General features: G+C 40.5%; 1 protein-coding gene across 4 annotated transcripts in view; it reads right to left on the reverse strand.

Moving 5' to 3' along the window:
* The window catches only part of tenm4 (teneurin transmembrane protein 4), a 107,806-nt gene that overhangs the window by 64,054 nt on the left and 19,741 nt on the right, over positions 1-24,011 (reverse strand). Inside the window, exons 3-7 of one of the 4 annotated variants that reach the window (XM_029516812.1) lie at positions 22,527-22,748; positions 11,667-11,916; positions 8,776-8,874; positions 7,668-7,903; positions 1,340-1,504 (exon numbers count right to left, since the gene is read on the reverse strand). In XM_029516812.1, coding sequence (XP_029372672.1) covers positions 1,340-1,504; positions 7,668-7,903; positions 8,776-8,874; positions 11,667-11,916; positions 22,527-22,748 — 972 coding nt within the window. Of the gene's footprint in view, positions 1-1,333; positions 1,505-7,667; positions 7,904-8,775; positions 8,875-11,666; positions 11,917-22,526; positions 22,749-24,011 lie in introns of all 4 variants that reach the window. The other 3 variants (XM_029516813.1, XM_029516814.1, XM_029516815.1) reach the window with 3 other exon arrangements.

Below are 24,011 nucleotides of genomic sequence, written 5' to 3' on the forward strand. Positions count from 1 at the left end.
ACTCTGTGGAAATGGCAACATCTGTTTGCCCATGTAGATGAGCTAATTTCTGCAGCGTTTTCTACTACAGCAGACGCCCATACAAACTACCCCCAGGACTTGGTGGCAGACACAGCTTTAGGTTACACGTGGCACAGCAGATGGCAGTCTTCTCAAAAGTCCATCAGTAGCAATGGGTTTTATCAGAACAGACAGGACGCACTCCCCTCTCCCAGTTCTGGGTTTTACATAACACTCCAGCACACAGCCTCTTTTCCACATGTTGGGGTGTGTGTGTGTGTGTGTGTGTGTGTGTATTTATGCAACACATTAATGGTGTACTCATCAGGCTGTTTAAATAAATCATAAGCTGAGACCAGTGATAATGGCCTCATGGTTAAATAAATGGTTGTTGTTTTGCAGGCTAAACTGCAACATAACGCTTTGATGGAAAGACAAGACCCAGAAAGAGACAACTATGCTGAATTTCAAAGGTGTACACATCTGCATCACCTGGATAAAGCAAGAGATGACTCATCATTGTTTGTGGTGACGGGACTGCAGAACGAGTTTTATTGATGTATTTATATTTTTATGCATATGTATACGACTGTTGATTTCCTAACATACTTGCCATGCAGAGTTTAAGTTCAGATGTTGTCATGCTCGTTGATACCTAAACACACATTCCTTCAATCTAGCCAATGACAAAGACAACTCCTAGATTCATCTATATGGTAATGACCCTATCTGCTACCAATTGTAGTCTGCCAGTGGTGAATCACATGGTTAAATCTGGGTCCATTTGTTCCAGAATAGAACAGAGCAAACTTTCCTCGAGTCGAGCATTTGGTACCGTGGGGTGAGCACATGCTTTCGTTGGCTGCCAGGAAAGGCAGCCCAGGCTAGGAGATGAAAGGATCACATCCGCTCTGAAGGGTACAGAGTGGCTAATCCCTGCTCCAGCCCCTGGATACTCAGTCCCTTAAGCTGTCCCATTTTTTCCCTCCAGGAACAAATAACACTTTCCCACTTACAACAACTTTCATAGGATTACAAAGCAGATCTCTTTGCATACCATGGAGACAAGTGACCACAGCGCGAAACTGTATAGCAACATATTAACAAAGTTGCTTGAGCTTCAAAATGTCATCTGTAAACTTCCAAGATTAGAAAAAAAAAGGAAAAGAAAAAAGAAAAAAAAAACAACCCAACAACTTTTTTTCCATTACAAAATGTTTTCTGAAGTTCGAAGCAAATGAGAGTGATGTGAATCATCCTAAAAATTCAAAATGGACAGCACTTACTTTAGAATATTTAACATTATTTGAGGAAATGAAATGAAAAAGACTGCACTTACTTTCATCTTTTCCTTTACGGTCAGGTATTTCCAGACCCGTGTTGCCTAGTGGTGGCAAGCTCAGGTCAGTTGGAAAAGGTAGGCCACTCGTATTGTCTTCTGCCAGCTGGTACATCTGTCTTTGCATGGGCTGCAGGTGCCAGTTTAATCCAAAAAGGTGCATGACTGGAATATTAAACATAAAGACACATAAAGAATTCTTAAAGAACTTTATCTCAAATAAGAATTATTGATACAATACATTCTACCAGCCCCAAACTTTTTTTTTTTCCTCTCTCCTTTGGGGTAATTATCCAAAGGTGACAGCTGTGAAATGGGGGAGCAGAAAGTAAAGTCCAAAGAACGCAGAACAATACATGGTTTAATGGTTAATAGTATATTCTTCTAAAGTGCTGAGCAGTACGATCAGAAGATGAATGCGATCCTGACCCCCCGGGACAACAGCTGTCTCAACACACCCGCACTGGCACGAAACGCCCTTAGTGCCCTGGTATTTATTTATTTAATTCATTTTATTTTATTTCTTTATTTATTTTTTTTTACCCAAGTGCCTCTCTCTTCCTCTACAAAACTAGGGCACAAAAAGGAAAGAAACAGATCAGCAAGGAGACACTGGGGGTGTTTCAGTGTTAAACACAGCCGATGAAGCACGCTGATATTTTACAAGGTCGACAAAAGAAACGTCTACTGGAACAATGGCAGCAGAGTGCACGACAGAGGAGGAGGGGCTGACCATGACAGATCACCAATAAGAGAATGGACAAGACCAGCTTAGCAAGACAAAAGCCACCTAGGAAGTCACCAGTCAGCAGAAAAGGTCCACAAACTCAATTTAGCAATTTTATTGGTTTATTGGTTCTCTTAAACTCCTGAAGTACATAACCACGCAATTCAATTATAAAGAGTGAAATAATCAGTTTTCGACCAAAACTGAGAGTAAGACTTATTCGGGACTCTCAATGTCTTTTTCTTTAAGTGTGTTTTCATCCTTTTTTCCTTCATAAGTGCATCTACTGGATGGTGTCACTGGCCTTTAAGGGACTGTTCAGACAACAGACAGAGCGACGCTGTCTGATGTCTTTACCTGTTGCGTACATATCAAACGGATGTATTAACAAACACATACAATTACATACGAAAGCTCTTTAACCACTGAAACTGTTCACACTGGCCCAAAAGCTGTTTGTATATTTGTATGGGTTTCTGCAAACTGAGCCATTTAGTTACAGAACAAACACAAAACTCAAATTAACTCAGGTAGATGATTTGTTGGACCAAATTTTATTATTTGGTCATTGCCCAAGGTTAGAGGGGCTGGTAATAACGCTTTCACCCTTACAGCTTAAAATCAAGTTTGCCTATCAACAATATACACAAAGACGTGTGGCAGCAGACGAGGAAACGGCAACCTCTGCTTCAAACATTTATTACAGACTCAGACTTAAATACAACAAACTTGTACTATTTTAACACATCATACGTATAAAGGAGCTGTTTGGTTTTTTTTATTATTATTATTATTATATTTTTAGCATATGTTGCTTGCACGATAGGGCCATTTTTTAATGGACACACTTGAACAGAAGGAGGTGAAAATAGATACTTCGAGTCATGTGCAGTGAAAACAGGTGCTACCTTGACCAAGGACAGCAAACCCCAGAGGAAAAAAGTTCAAGGGGAAACGGATTGATTTGTAGGCTTTATAGTGTATCAGACTGACGCTTGGTCCCTCCATTGAGATATGTATAACAGCTTGCCTTTTTTTTATTTTACATTATTTATAATAAAAAAACTTTAAAGAATATTTTCCCACTTGATTCACAGTGCCACCCAATTTTTTGGAATATTTAGATGGTTGTTAAGCAATTTAATACACGTGGCAATAGTTTGGTTAACTGGTTAAAAAAATGCAACACAAACATTTCTGAGAAGATGAAAGTTAAACTGCAATTGCAGACATCTGTTCTGTGCCCGCCCAGTGTCTGTGTCAGTGGAGGACAACCAGCGAAGAGACAGATGGCTTTGTTTGCCATTTCATAAGCTTTGGAAAAACATTACTTTTGATTTGTAGCTCTACATCGACCGGTGAAACGGAAAAAGAGTTTGTGTATGTTGCTGGAAAAACCATTGCAAAGTCACCACGCAGGGTGTCATTCCAAGTGTCCTCGTAATCAGGTCTTTGTGAGGCTCGCCTCACAAAGAGTCTCCCCGACGCCTCTAATGGGAAATGGCGGAAGAGCCCCCCTCCCTCCCATTCTTAAAGATTTACTTCAGCGCCGTCTTGGTATCTATGATATGCAGAACATTGGAACTGAGCCAGAGAAGAGCCTCCTGATTTTGTTTTGCTCAATTTTCAAACTTTCCACACAATTCGCAATGACACTCAGAAGCCTGCCACAATTGGCTGCAAAATGAAGACAGGTTGTAGGAATAACAAGGTACTTTTAATGAGATGGCCACTGGCAGAGACATCAGTGGCCTGTCAAGAGTACTGAACTTCGTAGCATTGCCCACTTTGTCCTGAGCACATGTTGTGCCCTCCTTTCGCTTATCTCTTGGCAGGAAGTTGGGTCACGCCATGTGCCAATTAGGGAACAGAGGTACTGTAGGAGAAGACTTATCAGCCAATCTCGGGAAGTCAGTGCTTATTGCTGTGGGTCATCTGCCAGAATTCCTGTGCTTCTATCCTCTGATCTGAAGAGCATTTTCTAACTAGTGCTCACTTCAAGGGAAGCTACGAAAAGTAGAACCTGTTTTCTTACCTTAGCTAAATATCAGGAGGCATTTCAAAAAAGACAGCAGAGAACACAGTCTCATATAACTTGGTGTGAAAAAAGATTTAACCTTATGGCCAATCCTTTTAAAACTGTTAATAGTCAGTCAAAATACCGGCTAAACAACCTTAAATAACTTGCCAGTCTACAGTGTAATCCATACATTTCTGTAATATCATATCATGATGATTACAATTTGAAAATTTCGAAGCTAAATAATCAAAGCCACAGTTCTTTCAAGAGCCACGCTGTTTCATCACTGAACTGTTGGATCGCTTTAAAACGAAGCACAGTCAAAAAAAAACTTTAAATGAACCCTGGGATAGGAAATTAATTACACAAAATTCCCATGTCAGAATTGCTGGCTATGCCCGGGTTTAGGCTGGAGCCTTGACTTCCTTCAGAACTGGACAGACAGAAAATTCAATTTTGTATTATCCAAGTTAGAAATATTTTAATAGAAAACAAAAATGCATTTAGCCAGTTAACTGTTCTTGCTGAGCTTAAACTTGAGCTGAAATATTGTTTTTGTGGACAAGGAAACACTCTTCATTCATTCATTTATTCATCACTGTATCTGTAATTAGTGTGGTATGATGCATCAGAGAGTTTATTTCCCCACATGGAAAGAATGGAATCATAATCAGTAATTCTAATAATAAGAGGAAATAAACACACACGATTCAAGGGCAAATAGCATGCATATGAACGAGTCATGGCTTACTATGCTTTGAAGCCAATATTGCTTGATTTGAATTCATGCAGAAGACACACTGTTATGTTGTAGGACAGACTGTTCTCCTGATATAAGTCAAAAGTTTGGACACCCTTTCCTATTCATTTGAACGAGAAAGGGTTTTGACTGGCAGTGTACATAATATGCGATAATACGACCAGAGGACTTTGCCTTAGATTGCTGTGCATTTTGTCATGTGGATACAGCATTTGGACAAGGTATTGTGTGATTAAATTGAGCACAAACGAGAGATGTGAGAGTTAAGGACATTGATTTTTTTTTTTTTTTTATGATTTTTGGTCTTTAGATTCTAGTAAATTAGAAGATTGGTGAAAAAAAAAAATGAATGTTGCCAACTTTCTGAAGTCCTTTTTTGTTTTTCATTTAGAGTAACATTCGTATTAATAAATGAAAGACCGCAGATGTCACACTGGATTCTTCTTAAGCGCTTAAAAAGAAAGAGACTAAATCTCTGTAGTAGAGAGGCTTTGCTCTGGTTTGGATGATCGTGGAGTGAAACATTTCCTGAAGCCCAACCTTTTTTGTCCTTGGCTAGACACCCAGGGAGAGTGGCAGCGAACACAGGAGGATACTGACAACCATAAAATCCATAACAAATGTGCTAATGGGTAAGCAACCATGGAGGAAAAGGAGCACCATCTTTAACCCCCGACCTTGGATTTTAAAATGTGTCGATTTGCAAAGCTGTGACAAAATAAAACCATGCTGCAAGTCACAACATCAGTCATGAAGCATAATTGGGTTCATTAGACATCTCACCCAGAGTTCCCAATTACAGGCCTCAATAATTAATTGCACTTCAAATTAAATGTATTTTCTCATCAGCCCTTAATTAAATATGGCCTTCTTTCTTGATTGGAAATTCCAATTTTAGGATGAGGTTTGGTCTCCAACATGTTTACTTGTGGTGCTTCGGGAGATGGTCTGAGTTTTGCAGGTAGTAATTACACAGCCTGATTAAGCGTTATCAGACTGATGGTACTCTTCGGCGTTTGGCCAGGTCACAAGCAGCAAACAGGAGAGGCCTACTGTATATCTACTTCAACAGCTAAATTACACTGCTGATACCCAAAACAAGCCAAAACAGAACCGGCCCACACCCACTATCATTGATTCAGAGGAGCTCGATACATAGATAATCCAGTGCTGTTCTGAATTTCAAATGAAACCATTTAAATTTATCTGGTGACAAAAAAGAAAGAAAAAAAAAAGTGAATAATCAGATCCTGAGCTCGTTTGGCCTCAAAGAGAAGCAGGGACGATAGCTTTCATGACTGTATAATACGTATCTATAACAAATGTCCTCAATGAGCAATTCATTTATCTCACTGATGAAGGCCATACAGAAAGATCTGGCTGTTCATTCATTGACTTCATACAAATGATATGCAATGTTCTCACCATCCCTCTATGCGAAACAAAAATTTCTTTTACTGTGCGACACTGAATACAAAAGTGAACCCATTTATATGTTAAACAGGTATCCACAGACAATCAGACATGTATTATAAGGTAAAATATATTAAATAGAAGCGTGTATCAAATCTTTATTTGAATATGCTACAATGGATCAGCCTGAACTTTTATTACTTGAATTAAAAAAGCTCGCTTTCTCCAAGCACTTCATCACATCCTTGGAACTGTCTGCCAACCAAGGCAACAGAGATATTCAACAATATTTCAATCCAGAACTTAAACCACTCGTGCTTGTTTGATATGAGAGTTTAAGGAGCTTTCCCGTCTTCTCTCCCCTCACTGCACTACAGTAACCCGGTGTCTCCCACAAAGTTTCTCTCCAATCTGTTCTGCTCTTGTTCATTACATCCTCACGCTCAACGTTAGCCAATTTCACAGCACTACTTTACACAAAAGTTGGTTCTGACATAAGTCACCCGTTTCTGCAAACCGGCTGATATGTGACCACAAATGCCCAGGAACTAACTTGACTGGCCACACTCCTGTTATTTCTGGCTGCTCAAAACCTATGAACTCCCATATATCTCCTTTTGGTTTACAGCAATAATAACAATTTTCTACTTCAGCTTTGCCTGGATTGATGGATTTGAATCACACAATCGTGATTCAACCTCTCGCCATTTGAAACGTGAGGAACACACGCCAGATTTTGTGTGTAAAACAGACCAGAAAGACAGCATCTATATAAACTCCACATAATTACACAGCGTTGGTTTGGTGTCTGATCTATGAGGAAGCTGGAGGAACAACATCAAAGCAATAACTTGCATAAATTCTCTTTTTAGTTTTTAAACCTCATCCCCAGCTGCATTTTTTGGCCATGGGTCGTGTCATGCAGTCTCTAATTTATATTACACAGTTAAATAAGAGACTATATTATCAGGTATAAATGTCAATCCCCTAGAATAGAAAAAGTCCAATTTAATTGTATGATTTAAATATCATAGCTGATTGTCTTTAACCAGCTCAGACGTAGGTATGCTGGTTATTCAATTATATAAAATGATTATTCATTCCCTATCCGACCTATTCACAGGAGCAACAAACTACATTGGCCATCCCTGCAGACTCAGCCAAACCCATTTAAGAACAATGTTATTTCAGACACGGAGGGCAATGAGTCAATCTATGAGACCCTAAGTGGCTGGGCTCAAACAAAGAAAACAGAAGATGCCATGATATTGAAATGGTAGACAGAATAGAGAGAAAGCACAACGGAGGATGGACTTGCTCTGTGTCTGCAGTTAAGTGAGGGGTAAGGCCGGAGGCTGATTGGCAGAGGTCCCCGTCCTGGTGTGTAAGAGCATCAGAGGTGACTCACCAATAAAGTAGGCCAACAGGAACAGCAGTGTTACTGAGATGAGAATGGCACTGAGAGCAGCACACTTCCAGTTGCAGTGCTTATAGGGTTTCTTCAGGCTGAAGGCAGGGCGAGAGAAGGTGTTTCGGGGCAGAGGGCGCGGGGGAGGCGAGTACACCGTGCTGGAGGTCAAAGGGTATCCTGGTGACGTTGTGCAATACATTGGTGATGTTCCACCTGGTTTGAACAGGAAGTGCCTGAAAAAAAGATATTTTCCTCTCAGTCTTGACAGCAGTCATTTCACAGTGATCACAATAGTTTAGGGAACTTTCTATCCCGAGTACGGTAGCTTCTACTGGCTTAGTAAGAGCACTAAAGCAGTCTTTTCCCCCGCCAAAACTGTGAATCAATATTAAATCTAATTTATAGGACTAGTGACCACGGCTGACTCTTGTTTATGTATTCATGCCAGCCTGGCAAAGAGTAATTCCCTGTGACTATGTGTCAAGGCTGTCCAGAGGCGAGATACGGTATATAAGGCTGCTGCTTGGAGTTGAGCAGATTTATTTGTCCTTGAAGAACATGGCTGGCTATCTCAGAAAACATGTGTAGAGCTGCATGTCCAAGTGCATATGATCAGCCCATCAGAGAGACGGTGGCAGGGGCTCTGTTGTCAAGGCCGTTCCACTGACAAGTTTACAAGAAGCTCTCGAGCGACAGTGACATGAGCGTGATTGAATGTCACATTACAATGTATGATGTGGAAAGTCACCGAGACCATATTTTCTTTACAAATATCAAGACAAAATCACTCACATATCCCACTTCTGTTAACAAGTGATAACATGAGCAAGTGTGTTTCATAAAGTGGTTGTGCCACACATAAATCAAAGGCGAAAATAAAAATAAATCAGACAGTGCGACTTAATGTAAATTGTTAGTTGTAATTAATGACGGGATGGGACACATAGGGCAAAGACTCGCGTTCTGCAGAAGACATACACGGGTGATTGACAGCATTTCAAAACAGAGGATGTTTGATGGGAAAGCAGCGCAGGCATCACAATTGTTCTCATGGCAAAGCAGATTTTGACAGTAGTGCAAGGCAGATAGCAAACATGCCACATACCCGTCGTTGTATGCGGCATCGTGGCGTGCTGATGCTAGAATGTCCATCTCAATGAGGTTGTCCTGTAATGGCCCTAGGAATGTCTGCTTTGCTATGTTTCTACACACAGGTGGAAAGATGGGATATGAAGCTGGTGTGAGATGTACGTGCAAAGGAAACACAGAAATGCCAATACAGTATGTGATCACCAAGCAACAACCACAGTTGACAAATGAAGATCAAGACAGACGGCATGGGGGGAAAAAAGAAACCAAGGCCCTTATGGAACTACTTCTACAAAGGTGTGAGACAGATAACATCTAGCTATCTTATTCCCCTCATTTGGGCACTGCCATACCTTGTGTTGTACGAGCCCTGCCCTTCTCTGCAAGCGTCTTGCTCCTCTCTGATAAACATTAGAGTATTCTGGCTCCTTTAAAGGGTTGTGATTGGAAGAAAACAATGCATCACTTACAAATGAGAAACTTAAGGTATCTAATACTTATTTCATACAAAACACTTCCCATGCCTAGAAAATTCTTTTTTTTTGTTATATATATATAAAAAAAATTAATATGTCAAATTAAACGTTGAAGTGCTGCTGTTAAAAACACATTTCGATTCCTTCTAAAGTTTCAAGGGGCGCATGTCCCATTTCTCTCATGATGCACTCATCCCTGGGAGAGCTCTTGTTCCATAAGGAAATACCGTAGCAATGTAATGGAGAAATTAACTGTCCACATGCAATGGGCTGGCCAAACATGTTCAGTGTTACAAGAGAAAAGCCTTGTTTTTGATCCCTGCCCTTTCAAGGCTTGCAGTGAAGTCTGTTGACAGTCTCTCAAACTTTTTCTGAAGAAGAACGCAACTTTTAATGAAGAGAGAGAGAGAGAGAGAGAGAGGGAGAGAGAAACCTGGCAGAAACTCTAAAGAAACTGGTTAGGCTGAATAGGACCGGCCAACTGCTGGCATTTATCCAGCGGCAGAGCCGAGACCTACCAGTGCAGAATTTATAAGGGCTATTAAATTTCAGAAAAAGTAAGTGAGAGAGGGCTGTTGAAATACTATTAACTAAGTAAAAGTGGCATTTAATACTTCAGGGTCGGTGTGGATATTACTAATGGTTTCGATTTCATTATTGGAACTTCAGTGGTTGATCTCTTTTCAGGGCGACAGGTCAAAAAGATTACATATGTGGCTTCTGCAGCATTCCCTCCTGTTGCAGATCCTCTCTCCTCACCATCTGTTTTCTGCTCCACAGGGAATACCTGTGCAGGTTTAACTTTGGAGCTGGATGACGCATAATCAGTCATTATAGCACTAACTGTCCTTCTACCAGCTAAAATTGATGCTCATTTTCCTGTTGACTGAACCGTCTCAGAGTTGCAGGAAGGGGCAGCGAGTCTGTTCATGGCTGATTGTTTGGCCATTCCAAATTAACCATTACCTATTCTGTCAGCGGTAGTTTCATTACTGGCAGTGCATTTTTTTGCATACTGTGGGGGCATCCACACGGCTACACGAATCCAATCATTATAAAATCATTATAAATCATTATAAATCATGTTTAAAACATGTCAAAACTAAGATGGTAGGATTAAGTAGCATAGTCGCTGTAGTAAAAATGGCCCAGGAGTTTTCCAGACTGCAGTCAGAGAAGTGGTGGCTATCTGGGCAAGTGATGCAAAGACTGTACATGGTAAACAAAGCTCAAAGAAATGCTGACGCCCTCGACAACGTCTGAAAGACAATTGGCTCGGAGCTGACCAGCAAAACTTAGGCCACGCTGAACGCTACCTGGCTCACAGCTTAACAGACACTTTTTTGCTGCTGGTGGATATCCATCACTGTACGACAGCATGTTCACAGAGGTGCCGCACATTCCTAGATGTGACAAGAAACTACTTGGCAGTGTTCAGAACAGCGGCGTGTCTTCTCTCCTCACATATCACAGAAAGTGCAGCAGCAAAAATGCCTAGAGTTGTTTTTTTTTTTGTTTTTTTTTATTTTAATGCTACACCTAAATTTATTAAAACAAGTAGGAATCCGTGTGTTGATATATACTGTATGGATGCCATATTTGGTTGGATGGCCTGGGTTACCATGGCAATAAAAAATAAAGTCCTTTGAAGGGTGGTCTAAAAAATTTGGGCACCACTGTGGATAGTTTAGTAACGTAGTTTAATAGGGAGAAATGTCTTTATTTACTCATTATAACTTCCTTCAAAGCCAAGGTTTCATTATGGCTGTTTATTTAAATTTGCTCAGCAGGCGATCCGGTCAGGCTGAGAACAGGTTTGATTTAGGGAGTTATTCTAATGTTAGCATGGTAATGTGATGTGATCATTAGGAGGGTTGAGATGATTCTGGCTTGCTACTCTTGATTTCACGCCACCTTGCAATAAAGTCAGGCGAAGAAATACCAACAGATATTCCCTTTTTTACAATAGCAATTGTCAGATCGACTTCACACAAGGGCCTCCTATTGAGAAATGTACTAGAGAACTGAATACTGATTAATATGAAATAAATGAAACTCTGAACTGAAGTAGAGGAGCTATGAAGCCTGCTCAGAGGAGCCTGGGTATAATTTTGCAAGAACTATTTCACATCAAACATGAATATGATTTCTCTGCTATTTAAACTCAATACTTCTCACAGTTTGGACTGCTAACATTAGATGAAAACTCAAAAGCAACACTTTTCTCTTGTTTGCCACAAAATCATGTTCATCACAATGAAGGCCTTTGCCCTGAGCAGGGTATTATCCATTTTATTTGTAAGCTCCTTACTAGCACAGTGGTAACTCAACATGGAGTAGACATCATGAAAAGCTGCGTTCAGTGACACCAGGTCAAGCCTTACAAACCAACAACTCTATACATATGTCCAGGGGACAATTTGCACGGTACCTTGTTTCCAGGGGGATGTTGCTATTGAGCAGCCAGTTCTCCTGTGCGCTGCCGGAGTCTTGACCATTGGCTGGGCCCTCTGGAGGAATGGAGCTGTCCGTGGGTGCAGGGCTCGGGTTGCTCCGAGGCGTGTAGTTTCCCCTGTTCAAGGAGTTAATGGAGGCCGCATGGTGCTGAGGATTGGGCGAGTGGGAGTGAGAGAGCGGCAGAGGTGGTGTCCGCAGCCGAGAATGGTTTTGAAAGGCTCCGTCTGAAAGCAACAGGGAATAGAAATGAAGCACAGTACAGACATGACAGAAAATAATAACAATTTAAGTATTTCAAGGTACTTTTGAATTCTTCTTGTGTGAAAGCACTGTCAAAGACACTGAGATTCACTATTTGTTCATCAGCACATGTTTCAAAAGTACCTGAGATCCACTGAAATGGTAATGAATGGATTTGCGTTTGTGCTAACAGGTTAAGGAAAAAAGTCACTGATTATTTTGTGGCTTGTGGTGTTAATTTACCTCTCAGAGCCTCAATATTCTGATAAATAATTAGCTGTGGTCTCGCCAGCAGCACATCAATTCAAAATCAAAACACTCTTCTGACAGAAGAGCGACAAAGCTTTTACATGGACCACACTTAAAAAAAGTCTTTCTTTTCCTCATTATTCCAACCAACTGATCTTGATCAGAGTATTCTCGGCCTCCCACAGAGACCATTGACAGTTTACAAAAATCAGATACAGGCTCCTGCTCAAATAAACTAACTGTCCTCATCTTGAGACTGTCCAGTACTTCAGTTTATTTCGAAGGTCGTTTGAGTCACTGTAGCCTGTGTCACTCCGTCTGGAGCACAGTTTTTCACCACAGCAACCGCTTAACTGAAGCAACTGATAATCTATAACAGAAACCAAAAGGTAACGATGTCTATTTTACTGATAATTGTCCTTTTTTGGCTATGTACTAACTAGATATTAATATCAAGTCAGGAGTTTTTTTTAGCAGAAATGACTAATTGCTATTTAATTTTTTGTTTTTCAACCACATCTGTCGTCTCTTTTAATCAGAGGATTTAAAACTATTAGATATGAGGACTGGCAGAACAGATTGTACCCAGAGGTCCTATATACACTATGTGTTACTCTGTGCACTTCACAAGAGAGAAGACCAGTGTCCTTGCGAGCTCTGTATCCATTTATTTCCACATCTGCTAAGCCATTCATCAATCAATGAACTCCAGCCTTTACACGGAGTGAAAGATCGGCTTTTCTTTATAGCAGTAAGCCTCCTTTATTTCACAGATATCCACAACACCAAATTGGCAATTCACAGCAGAACGAGTAGAATATAGACACACACAGAGGGGTTATTTTGTATAATCAGCTCCTTCATTAAAGAGATGCCCAACCATGCCAGTCAAGAAGCTTAGAGACATTTCAGATTTTTTAAGGGGTCAGGAACATGAAGCTGCCATATCAACATGTGTCAATCAAGGCGGATAAATTAACTGTTGAGGCACAAAACTGGATGTGCTGAGAACAAAAGTAGCATTAGGTTTCAGGGCTCTGGGCATTCTAGGACAACTGAAAGGGAGCCCGTTGTGTTCACGGATAATGTGCTGTTGATAAGCTCAGCAAGGAAAAACAGGAGGAAAGTATAGTGTGGTTCCCCAGCATCTGGTTAACTCTCTTTCTGTAAGCCTTTCAGCAAGCAGTTGCTTCACAGGGAGTCTGGCATTTTTTCACATATGCCTGTGTTTCAATTCATTTCTATTTTGATTGTGTACATTGCATCTGCCAACAACTAAAAAGTAGAGAACACTCAGGCCCTGTTGAGACCTGGCATTAACGTGTATGTAGGGTGATCAAATCACAAGTGGACAGCTCTAAGTACAGGTGCGAACGCACCCAAGAAACAGCAAGGACTCATTTTTGATCCACTTACATGGGCCGCAGTTGAAAGTGGTCTGCGATGGAAACGGGGTGCGAGCACAAATATGTCCCCGCCCACACTGACAGACCGCCTACTCAGCTGACATCCCCGCCAACGGCTAAAATCTTAGTCATTGGGGCGACGTGCACAAACCACTGATTTGCTCAGCCTCTCCTTGCTCCTTTCTATTTCCTCAAGAGGCAAACTCATTGACAATGTAGTCACAGTCATCCAAGATAAAAAAAAACCAACACATTTGGTCTGCGCTAACAGAGATTATGCACACAGGGGTCCTAAAGTTCTAAGATCACTTTCCCTTTTGGGAATATGCGTTTATTTGCATATAAAGTTGAAAAGTGAGACGGGATCACAAGAGGCACCGGAGAGGCTTGTGCAGATGCATTCTAATACCAGATGTGAACTTCGGTAGTTAAAGTTGTCCACTTTCAAGAGGACCAGCTGAGATGCAGGCTAATGCCAGGTCAGAGCTGTGCCTAATATACACCTTCACACCTGCTATTGAACATGGCTCACACATTTAATACAGAACTGGTTTCATTTCTCTTCATTTTGAAGAAAGAATGCTATATCATGCATCAGCCATGCTCACGGATGACTCCATACCAATGCTGCCCTTCTAATCAGCCAAGACGGAGAGTGGGGCACATCACAGTCCTGATGAAAAATAGACTGGTGTGTGGTAAAACCGCACAGTTGTTGATGACCTCCTTAGGGTTCAGTAATGTACCTGATCCCCAAAGCCATTAATAAGGTTATGCTAATTTGATACAAGGACAGCAAACAAATAAAGCGAAATATATCACAGGGACAAATGCATCCCTGGTGTGGGAGGTATTAACTGCTTTGTAAACAAATTGAAACTTCCTATGATGATGTTGCAAATATGGGGCAACAAGTGCTTTGTTTTTTGAACATAAAGTATTTTTCCCAGAGACTCATTTTTGTTATATATTCAAAGACTTTAAATTTAATTCACCTCAGAAATCTATCAGTGTATATTAATAAACTATGAGATTATCAGAAAAAGCATTAATACCTGCAAACCTATTATATGCCAGCAAGTCACCGTTAAAGGGCTTGACAATAGTTTCCTCCCCATTCACAGAAATTCATAGAAATATATTTAAATTAATTTAAATTAATTTTACATAAATCCAAATGATGAAATTGGACACAATAAAAAAATGTGAAAAATGTAATTGCATATTGAACAAATACACAAAATAATTCTGTATTTAATCAATAAAAATAAATAAATAAATAAATAAATAATCTGGACACTGATTTGCTCAATTCTGAAGTCAGAAATAGCTGATTGCAATACAAATTGATTTTAAAGGAAGTTTCCCCAACAAGGATTAAGTCAGAGTTTAATACTTAATGTAATGCTCTGCAGAAGGTTAAAGTGTGTGTCACTAACCATGCAGAAATATACAGTATTATAAATAATATTGTTCATTTCCATCCAAATGTTCCACTTTGTGCAGAGAGGTGCTGCTGAACTCGTCCACTTCACTTGTCTACTTATTTGCGCATAAACCATAACCATCATCGTATATAGCAGAGGATGTCCTACAGAAAACAAACAAGCTGAGCACTGCATATTGATATAAATTCACTAGCTAACTGTATTCACACTTGCCCTTGTCTAGTGAATAACCCTTCAATGGCCTCATGAGTAGTTGTGGTTATTTTTGTACAGATAAACAGAGATAAGAAGAAAGACGAGAAAACAGGACTGTTTATAAGAGGACAGGGCAACGTGACCCCCACAGGTTGTGGCGATTCAGCAACAATTATTCACCACTATCCAAAGGACAGAAAAAAATAAATGGCTTTCTATTGACCTGCTTTGCACAATGAAATTGGCAAGAAAAGGAGATTAATTTGTTATCACAGAGACAGAGAAGGGGACTTTGCTACAATAGCCAAACTTTCACATGGCATTCAAAATAGTAGCTTGAAGATATCCATTCAGTCGGGGAATGTGTTTTAATTTTTCTTTCTAACAAATGTATGCACTAGTTTAGACCTCCTGACGCTATTCTAGACAAGTAATTAAGGCAAATCCACTTCATTAACTGTGACTTCACCCCCCACCCTGAGAGATTACAGGAATGTCTGCCTAATGGTAAGATGTTATAATTGCCAACTTGTGAGTCTCCCAATGAAATTAAAACTAACAGTAACTTTCATGAGTGTTCATGAAAAACCACAAAGAAAGCATGGACTTTTAGAAAGTCAAGATTTCTGAGCATGCAATCTTCTCAAGAAGTGGCTGACTTAACTCACTTAAAAGAGAAAAACCTGGTACATGTAACTCATGATTGTGAATCACTTTTCATGTCTTAGTGCTGATCCCCGGGCAGATGTAGGAAAAAAAACAAAAAATCTAAACCTGTATATTATGAAAATAACAAATTCTAGGGGATTGTGTCACCTTTGCAGATGGACTGTGTGAGCGCTTTCAAATCCCAAAAAGGCCATGTTGAATGTATCAAATGTCTTTGTGGTACAAAGATTGCAGTGTAGATTGTTTGGTATGGTGTACTGCATCAAATAAAAAGGATATGGAAATTAACAAATGAAATTAAAATGTTATAAATATCATAATTTATCTGAATAAACTAAAATGAATAAGGCACAGAAAGCTTGGGGAAACCAGGAAACTACTTATCCTACTCAAGAGCTTCTGTTTCTTGGATGACAAAAAATAGCACGCTCGAATTGACACGTCAGTAATGATGCCAATCTACACCTGTGGAGAGCTCCTGCAAATCTCACTCTCCACATCAGCTTGTGTCCCACCTGACTGAAGTCAGAAATGGTAGCCATGGAAACACTTCAGTAAACTGCACTGAAGCAGTAAATCTATATGTAAAGGATCAGACTTTATTTCAGTGGATACATATTTAATAGGATACTTAGCTAGCAGATGGTAGCAGTTGTAAGTATGCAGTACTGAAATTTTTACATTAGGAGCAATCAATGTAAGATGAGCCAAGTAATCTGTACTCAGTGCCACGTGCTGTTCAAACGGTAAAATAGCTTAATTCATATCTATTTGTAAAGTGCAAAAATTTTCCCTCTTGGAATAGCTATTTGAAAGTGAAGTGAGATTAAATTTATGAAATTGAAAATGTAACAGTTGTTGAAATCGGCACAATACCCACACAATACTAACATTTGGCATCTAGCTATTGAGAGATGTATAACAAGATGGTACGTGATGCCACATTTTTTATTTGCTACATAAAGGAACATATTATTGTTACTGTTTTGACTGCAGGGCAGCGCTGCGGCCCCACAATAAGAAGGTTGTGGGATTGATTCCCAGTCTGGGACCTTTCTCTGTGGGGTCTCCATGTTCTCCCTGATCCTGTGTTTCCTCCCACCGTCCAAAGACATCATGTTTGGGTTAACTGGTGACTCTAAACTGTCTGTAGGTCTGAGTGTGAGTGTGAATGGTTGTTGGTCTCTGTCTGTCTCTGTGTGTTGGCCCTGTGATGGACTGGTGACCTGTCCAGGGTGACCCTGCCCTCACCCAGTGTGAGCTGGGATTGGCTCTAGCACCCCTCGCAACCAAGAAATGGAAAAAGCGGTAGAAGAAAGATGAGTGAATGAATGTTTGGAATGGAACTGTATATTAATCCTCAGGATATGAAGATAGATGTTCATAAGTTATAGTTAAAATGTATTATGCATATATTAAAGATCATTTTTGTATTCAATTTAAAAAAGAAACTAACATAAAAAAAACATCCCTATGGTTTTTTTGTATTTTATTATTCATAATTTAATTAAATGAAAAGAAATGCCTAGTATTTCAAATACACTTTAAATATAATTTTCGCATACATGCTTCAAATTCATCAATATATATGTTTCATATATGGAAAGTCAATATATGTACATATGTAACATTTGCAGGGACACATGAAAAAATAATGGTGGTACAATTTTTTCCCACATTTGGTTACACTGTTTTCTCACATCATTTTCCAGCCTGTCTGTGTCTCAACAAGGACAGCGGATAAAATCACAGAGGACTGATGGTCACACCTGATGAAATAAAGTGATATGACATGGCCCGGACACCCGATCAACGCGCTGAGGTGTGAGCCATTCGATATAGAATTAATCAAAAGCTATCCAGGGCTCAGATAAATCATTAAATCTTCCTTACTGCTGCAGCCCCTATGGCTAATCATAGGAGCAGAATTTCCAGTTGAGTAGCATTTGTCTATAAAAATACAAATAGAATTTGTCATGAAGGCAGTGAAGCCACACTCTCTCCACCTCCATGAAGCTGGCCCTGCTGTTCCCAACACCATTAGAAAAGTCTGAAGGGAGATGCCTTGTGGGAATACTAGCTGTCTTTCCTGTACTCATTTGAGGGGTAACAGGTACCACAAACAACACATGGTGGATATAACGCTCAGCTCTCCACTGGTTCTCTCCATGGGAATAGGGTGGAAAAAGATCTTGTGGAATCTAAATACAAGTTTGACCTCATTACTAACTGAAGGAGAAAAATCCTCCTATTGTGCAACATCCCGGCACCAGCTTTTCTGGGGTTCAACAGAAATACAAAACCTTGCAAAAGTAAACTCAAACCTAACAAAACAAAACAGAAAAATGGAGTTGAAAAAAAAAAATGATGGCTTTCTCTCAATGCAGAGTTTACCACAGTGTGCAACCTAATCCATTAAGACCAGTCGGAGCATATGCTTCTCCCTCTCTTTCTGAGATCAAATAGATTTTCTGTCAGGTTTCGAGCTGCCTTAGCAAGAACAAGACAAGTGGTAATGTATGCTCTGCTCTGGATGTCACCCTGCTGCATATCCATCAAGAGGTTGAGGATTTTGTAAGAGGGCACAGATGGTCTGCAATTATCACGGAATGAAAGTAATGCATCTCAATCTATGTCGGTGAAAAGAAGATATGTAGGTATGCAAAATGCATTATCCATGGTCCCTGTACGCTGACAAACATCACATGGAATGGAACTGGACAAATTGTCTCTCGGCTCCAATTCACTGATAACTCAACATCAGGATCAAGAGAAACCGGTTCGTTTTCATATGTCTACTTGAAACTGAAATCTTGCAAATTCAGAAAACAGGGACATGGCAAGCAAGCGCCATGTGCTACTCATTAAATTATTATTTAGCCTCAGATTATTTAATTCCTCATGGTGTTGGTGGATAATTTACTTTCTTGCGTGACCTCTTTTAACCAGCCAGCCCCCCCACCCGCCCACCCCAATCCTTACACACACAGGGGGATGATTAAGCAGTTCAAATGAAAACTTATTTGAATTGATGGAACCGCCACGTCCCCAAGCCTTCCACCCAGCTCAACATTCCTGCTTGGTCAGCTGTGAGGTTGTGGTGTGTTGGCTCTTTTCACCGGGGAGCCCGGCCGCACTGAAAGCCAACACTGCCCGGCCCCATGCTGTTTTGCATTAAGAGATGCTAATGCTGGGAGGTTGCACTGTCTCAGATCTTTTGGCTCAGCGTGGCAGCGGGCTCACGCTGCCAGCCTCCCCAGGAAGAAGCCCCTAAAAGAAAGCCGAGGGCCACACTGAAACACATGCTGCACAAAAGGACTGCAGGCTTCAGCGATCAGCTTCGTCAGCCACACAGATCCAGGCTCAGTGTTCCTTCAAATGAAGACAGGATTCCCACCCCCCACAAAAAAAAAAAAAAAGAAAGAAAGAAAATAAACACTGCAGCCTTGAAGGCTACTAATGTGAATAACGACATGCTGCTGAAAGCGTTTACTTTTGCAATCTGCAGAACATTTAAAGTCCTGTGTGTGGGCTCAAAGATGACCTTGAGCAAATGTAATCCCAAGTGATAAAAAGCCACCTGTTTTCCAGTGCAACAGATACACTGCGAGCCAATTATTTAGGCATACCTTTTTTTTTTTTCCCATACCGTGTCAACTGAATATTCTTCCGATAACTGACCTGCATGTCAAAGAGATCTGATTTGATATTCCAGTCATTTTTGCATCGTGGCTTTTAAATTACCTTTTTTTTTTTTTTTTTTTTACCTTTTTTTCCCCCATCTCTCTCTCTTTTTTTCTCATGTAATTCCCATTGAAAACCTGAGATGCATACTTAATTCAAGATTACATTATATTACATTTGGAAACACAAAGTCGCCCAACCACCAGCCAACCGCCGGCACCGACCCCCTATGTCTCCATTGAACAGAAAACATTCAAATTCATTTGCCATGTATTTCATTAGACAGTTCTGGACAGCCGGTTTAATCATGCAGATATCTAGCTCTGTGTCTGCAGCACTGGTTTTTAAGCCAAGTCTTCTCCACAACCTATCTGGCTCGCGCTAGTTTTGTCACCTTGACAAGATTAAGTTAAGATTAAGCTGAAGGGAACGGTGTTGTGACACATTGGAGAAGTATTAATAAGGTCACTTCTTTCCCTGAAATCATGAAACTAGCCTGGGTTGACAAAGTTATTCAGTTACATGTATTATTTGCCCCAAAATCTTTGGGGTCTGGAGGCAATTTGCATGGAGTGTCACTGGATATCACTGTATCCTGTGTGAAAATATACACACAAAAATGTATATTTTGTAAAAAGATAAAACAATACCTATCTTAAAGCAATGCAAATTGTCATTTTTTTAACCGAACCGACTGTGTTAGAAATCACATTTTCATTCGAGTGCCTGCTTCAAAGAACACCCAATGGGAATACAGTGCATTACTAACTTGAATGAAAGAGTAAAAATAAATTTGACCAAAAAGAAAAAAATATTCAGATCGGAATAAATAGATTTTTACAAACTTAAAGTGTCTGAATGTGACATGGAAAATGCAAGAGAGGGCATGGAACAAGCTCAAGTGACTCAGTAGCTGGTTTTGGTGAATCAACAATGTTATCATTTTTTCTTTCCTTTTCTTTTCCCACTTGTAATTTTACCATCAAAGGTTTTCTGAAATCACGCAAAGAAGAATGTGAAAGAAGCGCGCCTCAAAGAAAGGCATCTTTTGCATAATTTACTATTTATCTATATATAATGCTGGCTAGATGACAGGTCCTCAGAGTGGGCAAGAGCCACAGTAGAAATGAGTGCAGTGTGATATATTTGAGATATTGAAGTGGGAAAAGGCTTTGCCTCCACAAGCAAAAGGCACGCAAGAACACGCTTTATTTTGCAAATTAAAAGCATCCTTACAAAGCCTGAGGACGACTTAGGTAGAGCTCTGGGATATTCCTGCTGCTACCCCTCACTGACAGCCCGAGGCCGACCAAATCGCTGTGCCTATGCAAATCAGTGTCATTGTTATGAGACAAATTTACTGCAGTAAAGGCCAGCACCCCCCCCCCAATGTCCCCTGAAGTCATGTTACTGCTGGGTGACCAGCTTGTTGCTACTGTGGAATTAGGGATGAAGAGAGGTGGGGTTGGGCGAGGGCAGCCAGATTAATAACCCATTCTCCGGGCTTTCTTTGCAGGCAGCTGGGGCACTTTTGGAGTTTGATGTACTTCCACCCTTTGGGTAGTTAACTTGCAAGCTAGATCAATTATTTAGATGATTTTATTTTGTTTTGTGTTTGCGGTGCCCCTGGGAGCAGCCAATAGCAACTGCAGACGAAAGATATCCACATTCAAATATCAAAGTAGAACTTATTCAGCATGCAAATATGTAAGTTGTGGGAGATATGTGGCATAAATCACTGCGTTTGAATGACAAGCTTTTGTATTTCCGCGTAGATGGATTGGAGAGAAGAATATATAACCTGCTACAGGTCCAAATATGAACATGTGGCAATATCAATAAATCTCCTTTCCGGAGGTTACCTTGAGGAAACACTTGATAAGAGCTCATTGTCTGTGCATATTTTCCTACACCATGCCACGATTGTTTGTGATGTTATAAACAAACTGTATTGAATTAGTGAGCATCCAGGGTGAGCTGGTAATGAATCCACGAGAGTCTATAAATCTATGACAATCAGCGATATAGCAACAGACAAATAATATAATATAAGCTCAACAGCACAGTTTCAACGCATAGTCCAGGCAAACTATCATGTCACACACAATTAATTAGCACCCACAATGTCACGTCATATAAAATCTTCATAATAATTAAAAGAATGAGTTAACTGCTGATTCTATGCGTGACTGCTACTTAGTAAATCTACTGTACATGCTTTCGCAGGGAGTGAATTTTTGGCAACTGTCAACACTGTGTTTCCAGCGCGAGTGCAAATGTCATTCTGTCAGTCTGAATGAATGTTAATCCAACAGCAGGAGACACCAAGTATTTCAAGAGCAATGAATGGCTGGCATTTATTAATGAGAAACCACATATGGATTTTTCAATACCCATTGAACGGAGCTGCCTGCCTTTGAGCTGTAATCAAAATGCACAACTACAGTATGTGTTTCGCAGGCCAGTTCAAAGGAATTAAATCTTCCAGTGATACATGATGAAAACCATGATGCACCTGGTATGAAGTAACTGTTTATTTATTTTATTTTTTTGCTTTTTGCCCTGTCTCAGGTGCGGAGGATGCACTCAAACTGCTGTTTCTGAAAACTCTTCAGGGGGTTTTGAGGCTGGTAACTCCCACCAGTGTACAATGAAACTGAAGAGAAATATTCGTGACAAAAAACTCCTGCTGAACCAAAATTGTCCATCTCTTTGAGCGAGACTCTGAACTTTGCAGACCTTGTTTCAGAGAGCTCTGTGCATTCCCTGAGGCTACTTATCGACTCAGAGTTTCTACTCTCTCATGGTGCTCAGAGAAAAAAAAGAAAAAGAAAAGGGACATATTCTTGCCCGTAGCCATCTGCATGACCTATAACACAACATGTCCAGGAGCAGGGGAAGGCTAACCTCTAGAAAGCAGCAGTAGTTTGAAAACCAACTCACCATCAGCAGTTGCAGTGGCAGGAGCATACAGGTTCCCTGAGCCAGTTTTAACTAAGAATGAATTGGGGCCAAACTCATCCTCAGAGTCAGAGTCCTGGGCTGGCTGAGCCGCACAGTTACCTAGCAACTCTCCCTGGCTCTCATTGGCTGCAATGGAAGGGGGAGGATATGGGAGCTGCTCAACAGGGGAGGAGGAGGCGGATGAACAATGCAGCGGAGGACCTGTGGACCACAAACAGAGACAACACATGGGGGGGGGGGGATGAAACACACCCAAACACAGGCAACGTCACATCAGGGCAAAAACACAGACACTCACACGCAACACTCAATTCTGACACTTCAAAAACAAACAGGGACACATCTGTCTTTGTTGCCACCTCACCCCAGCTGAGAAGAACAATACAAACAAGTAAAACGACTTTGAGATAGAATAGAAAAGGCAAATGCCTGGCACTGGTTTAGAGTAATAGAAACAACAAAACAACCTTTGGGGATGTTAAATTGTAAAAAGGTTAATATGCTCAAATTGGTTTGCGTGGATACTTCCAGAAGGCATAATCTGTATTCAGCACAAGAGCATATGAAATCAGACAGATATAGTAAAAAAATCCCTTCTCAGCTATAACATTCTCTATTTCCTTTCTAAACAACACAATCTAACATAAACACACTCCTCCAAACTACAAAAGTTATACTAGCAGAATCAAATTTGCCTGCTGTGCATCAGGCATATGAATGTGTTCCTAAATATGGTGGAGTTGTTAATGCCCCCTCCTGTGGAAACAAATAAAAACCTGCCAGCCAAGAGATGAGGCCAACCTGAGCCAATCCTTCCTTTTATCTCCTGTGTCCATCTCAGCTTTCCTACTTGTCGGCAATACAAAGTACCCCGGTGTTCAGACTGGCCACTCACCTGAACAGCAGAATATGAATAATTTACAGATGGGACTGCTTGCAGCTTCCTGTTATAAACTAATATGCAAAACTGAATTTTACATCATAACAGAGTTTCTTCTTAAAGGCTTATTGGCTTCGGTCACATGCTGCCATGAAACCACCACGGAGCTGCTATTATCGTATGATTAACTTTTGTTACAGCCCTGCGCCTTGCTAGAAAATGTGGTAGTTCAGTAACATGACTGCGGCGAACAATGCCATCAGATCAGCTCTCCCTCCCTCTTCCCATCAGCCCATTGGTCTTGATGCTGAAATTCCTGCTGACTGGACCATCATCTATCAGGAGAGATAAATTTCTTCTCGCTCTGTAATGATCCCTGAAGAGTATTAAAATACGACTCACTGACTCGCATCTAATTAGGAAACAATTAGTGATATTAACGTATCAGCCACAGCCCTACACAAGCAGCAAATGTCCACTGCCCCGGAAAGTCACAGTTTGTGCTTCATGTGTACGTCGCACCGCATACTTCATTTCGCCCTCAATCCTCTAATGCCAGTGCAGTAATGGGTGCAGAAGTGCGG

This window comes from Echeneis naucrates, chromosome 13, assembly GCF_900963305.1.
Source record: "Echeneis naucrates chromosome 13, fEcheNa1.1, whole genome shotgun sequence".
Classification (NCBI taxonomy): Eukaryota; Metazoa; Chordata; class Actinopteri; order Carangiformes; family Echeneidae; genus Echeneis; species Echeneis naucrates.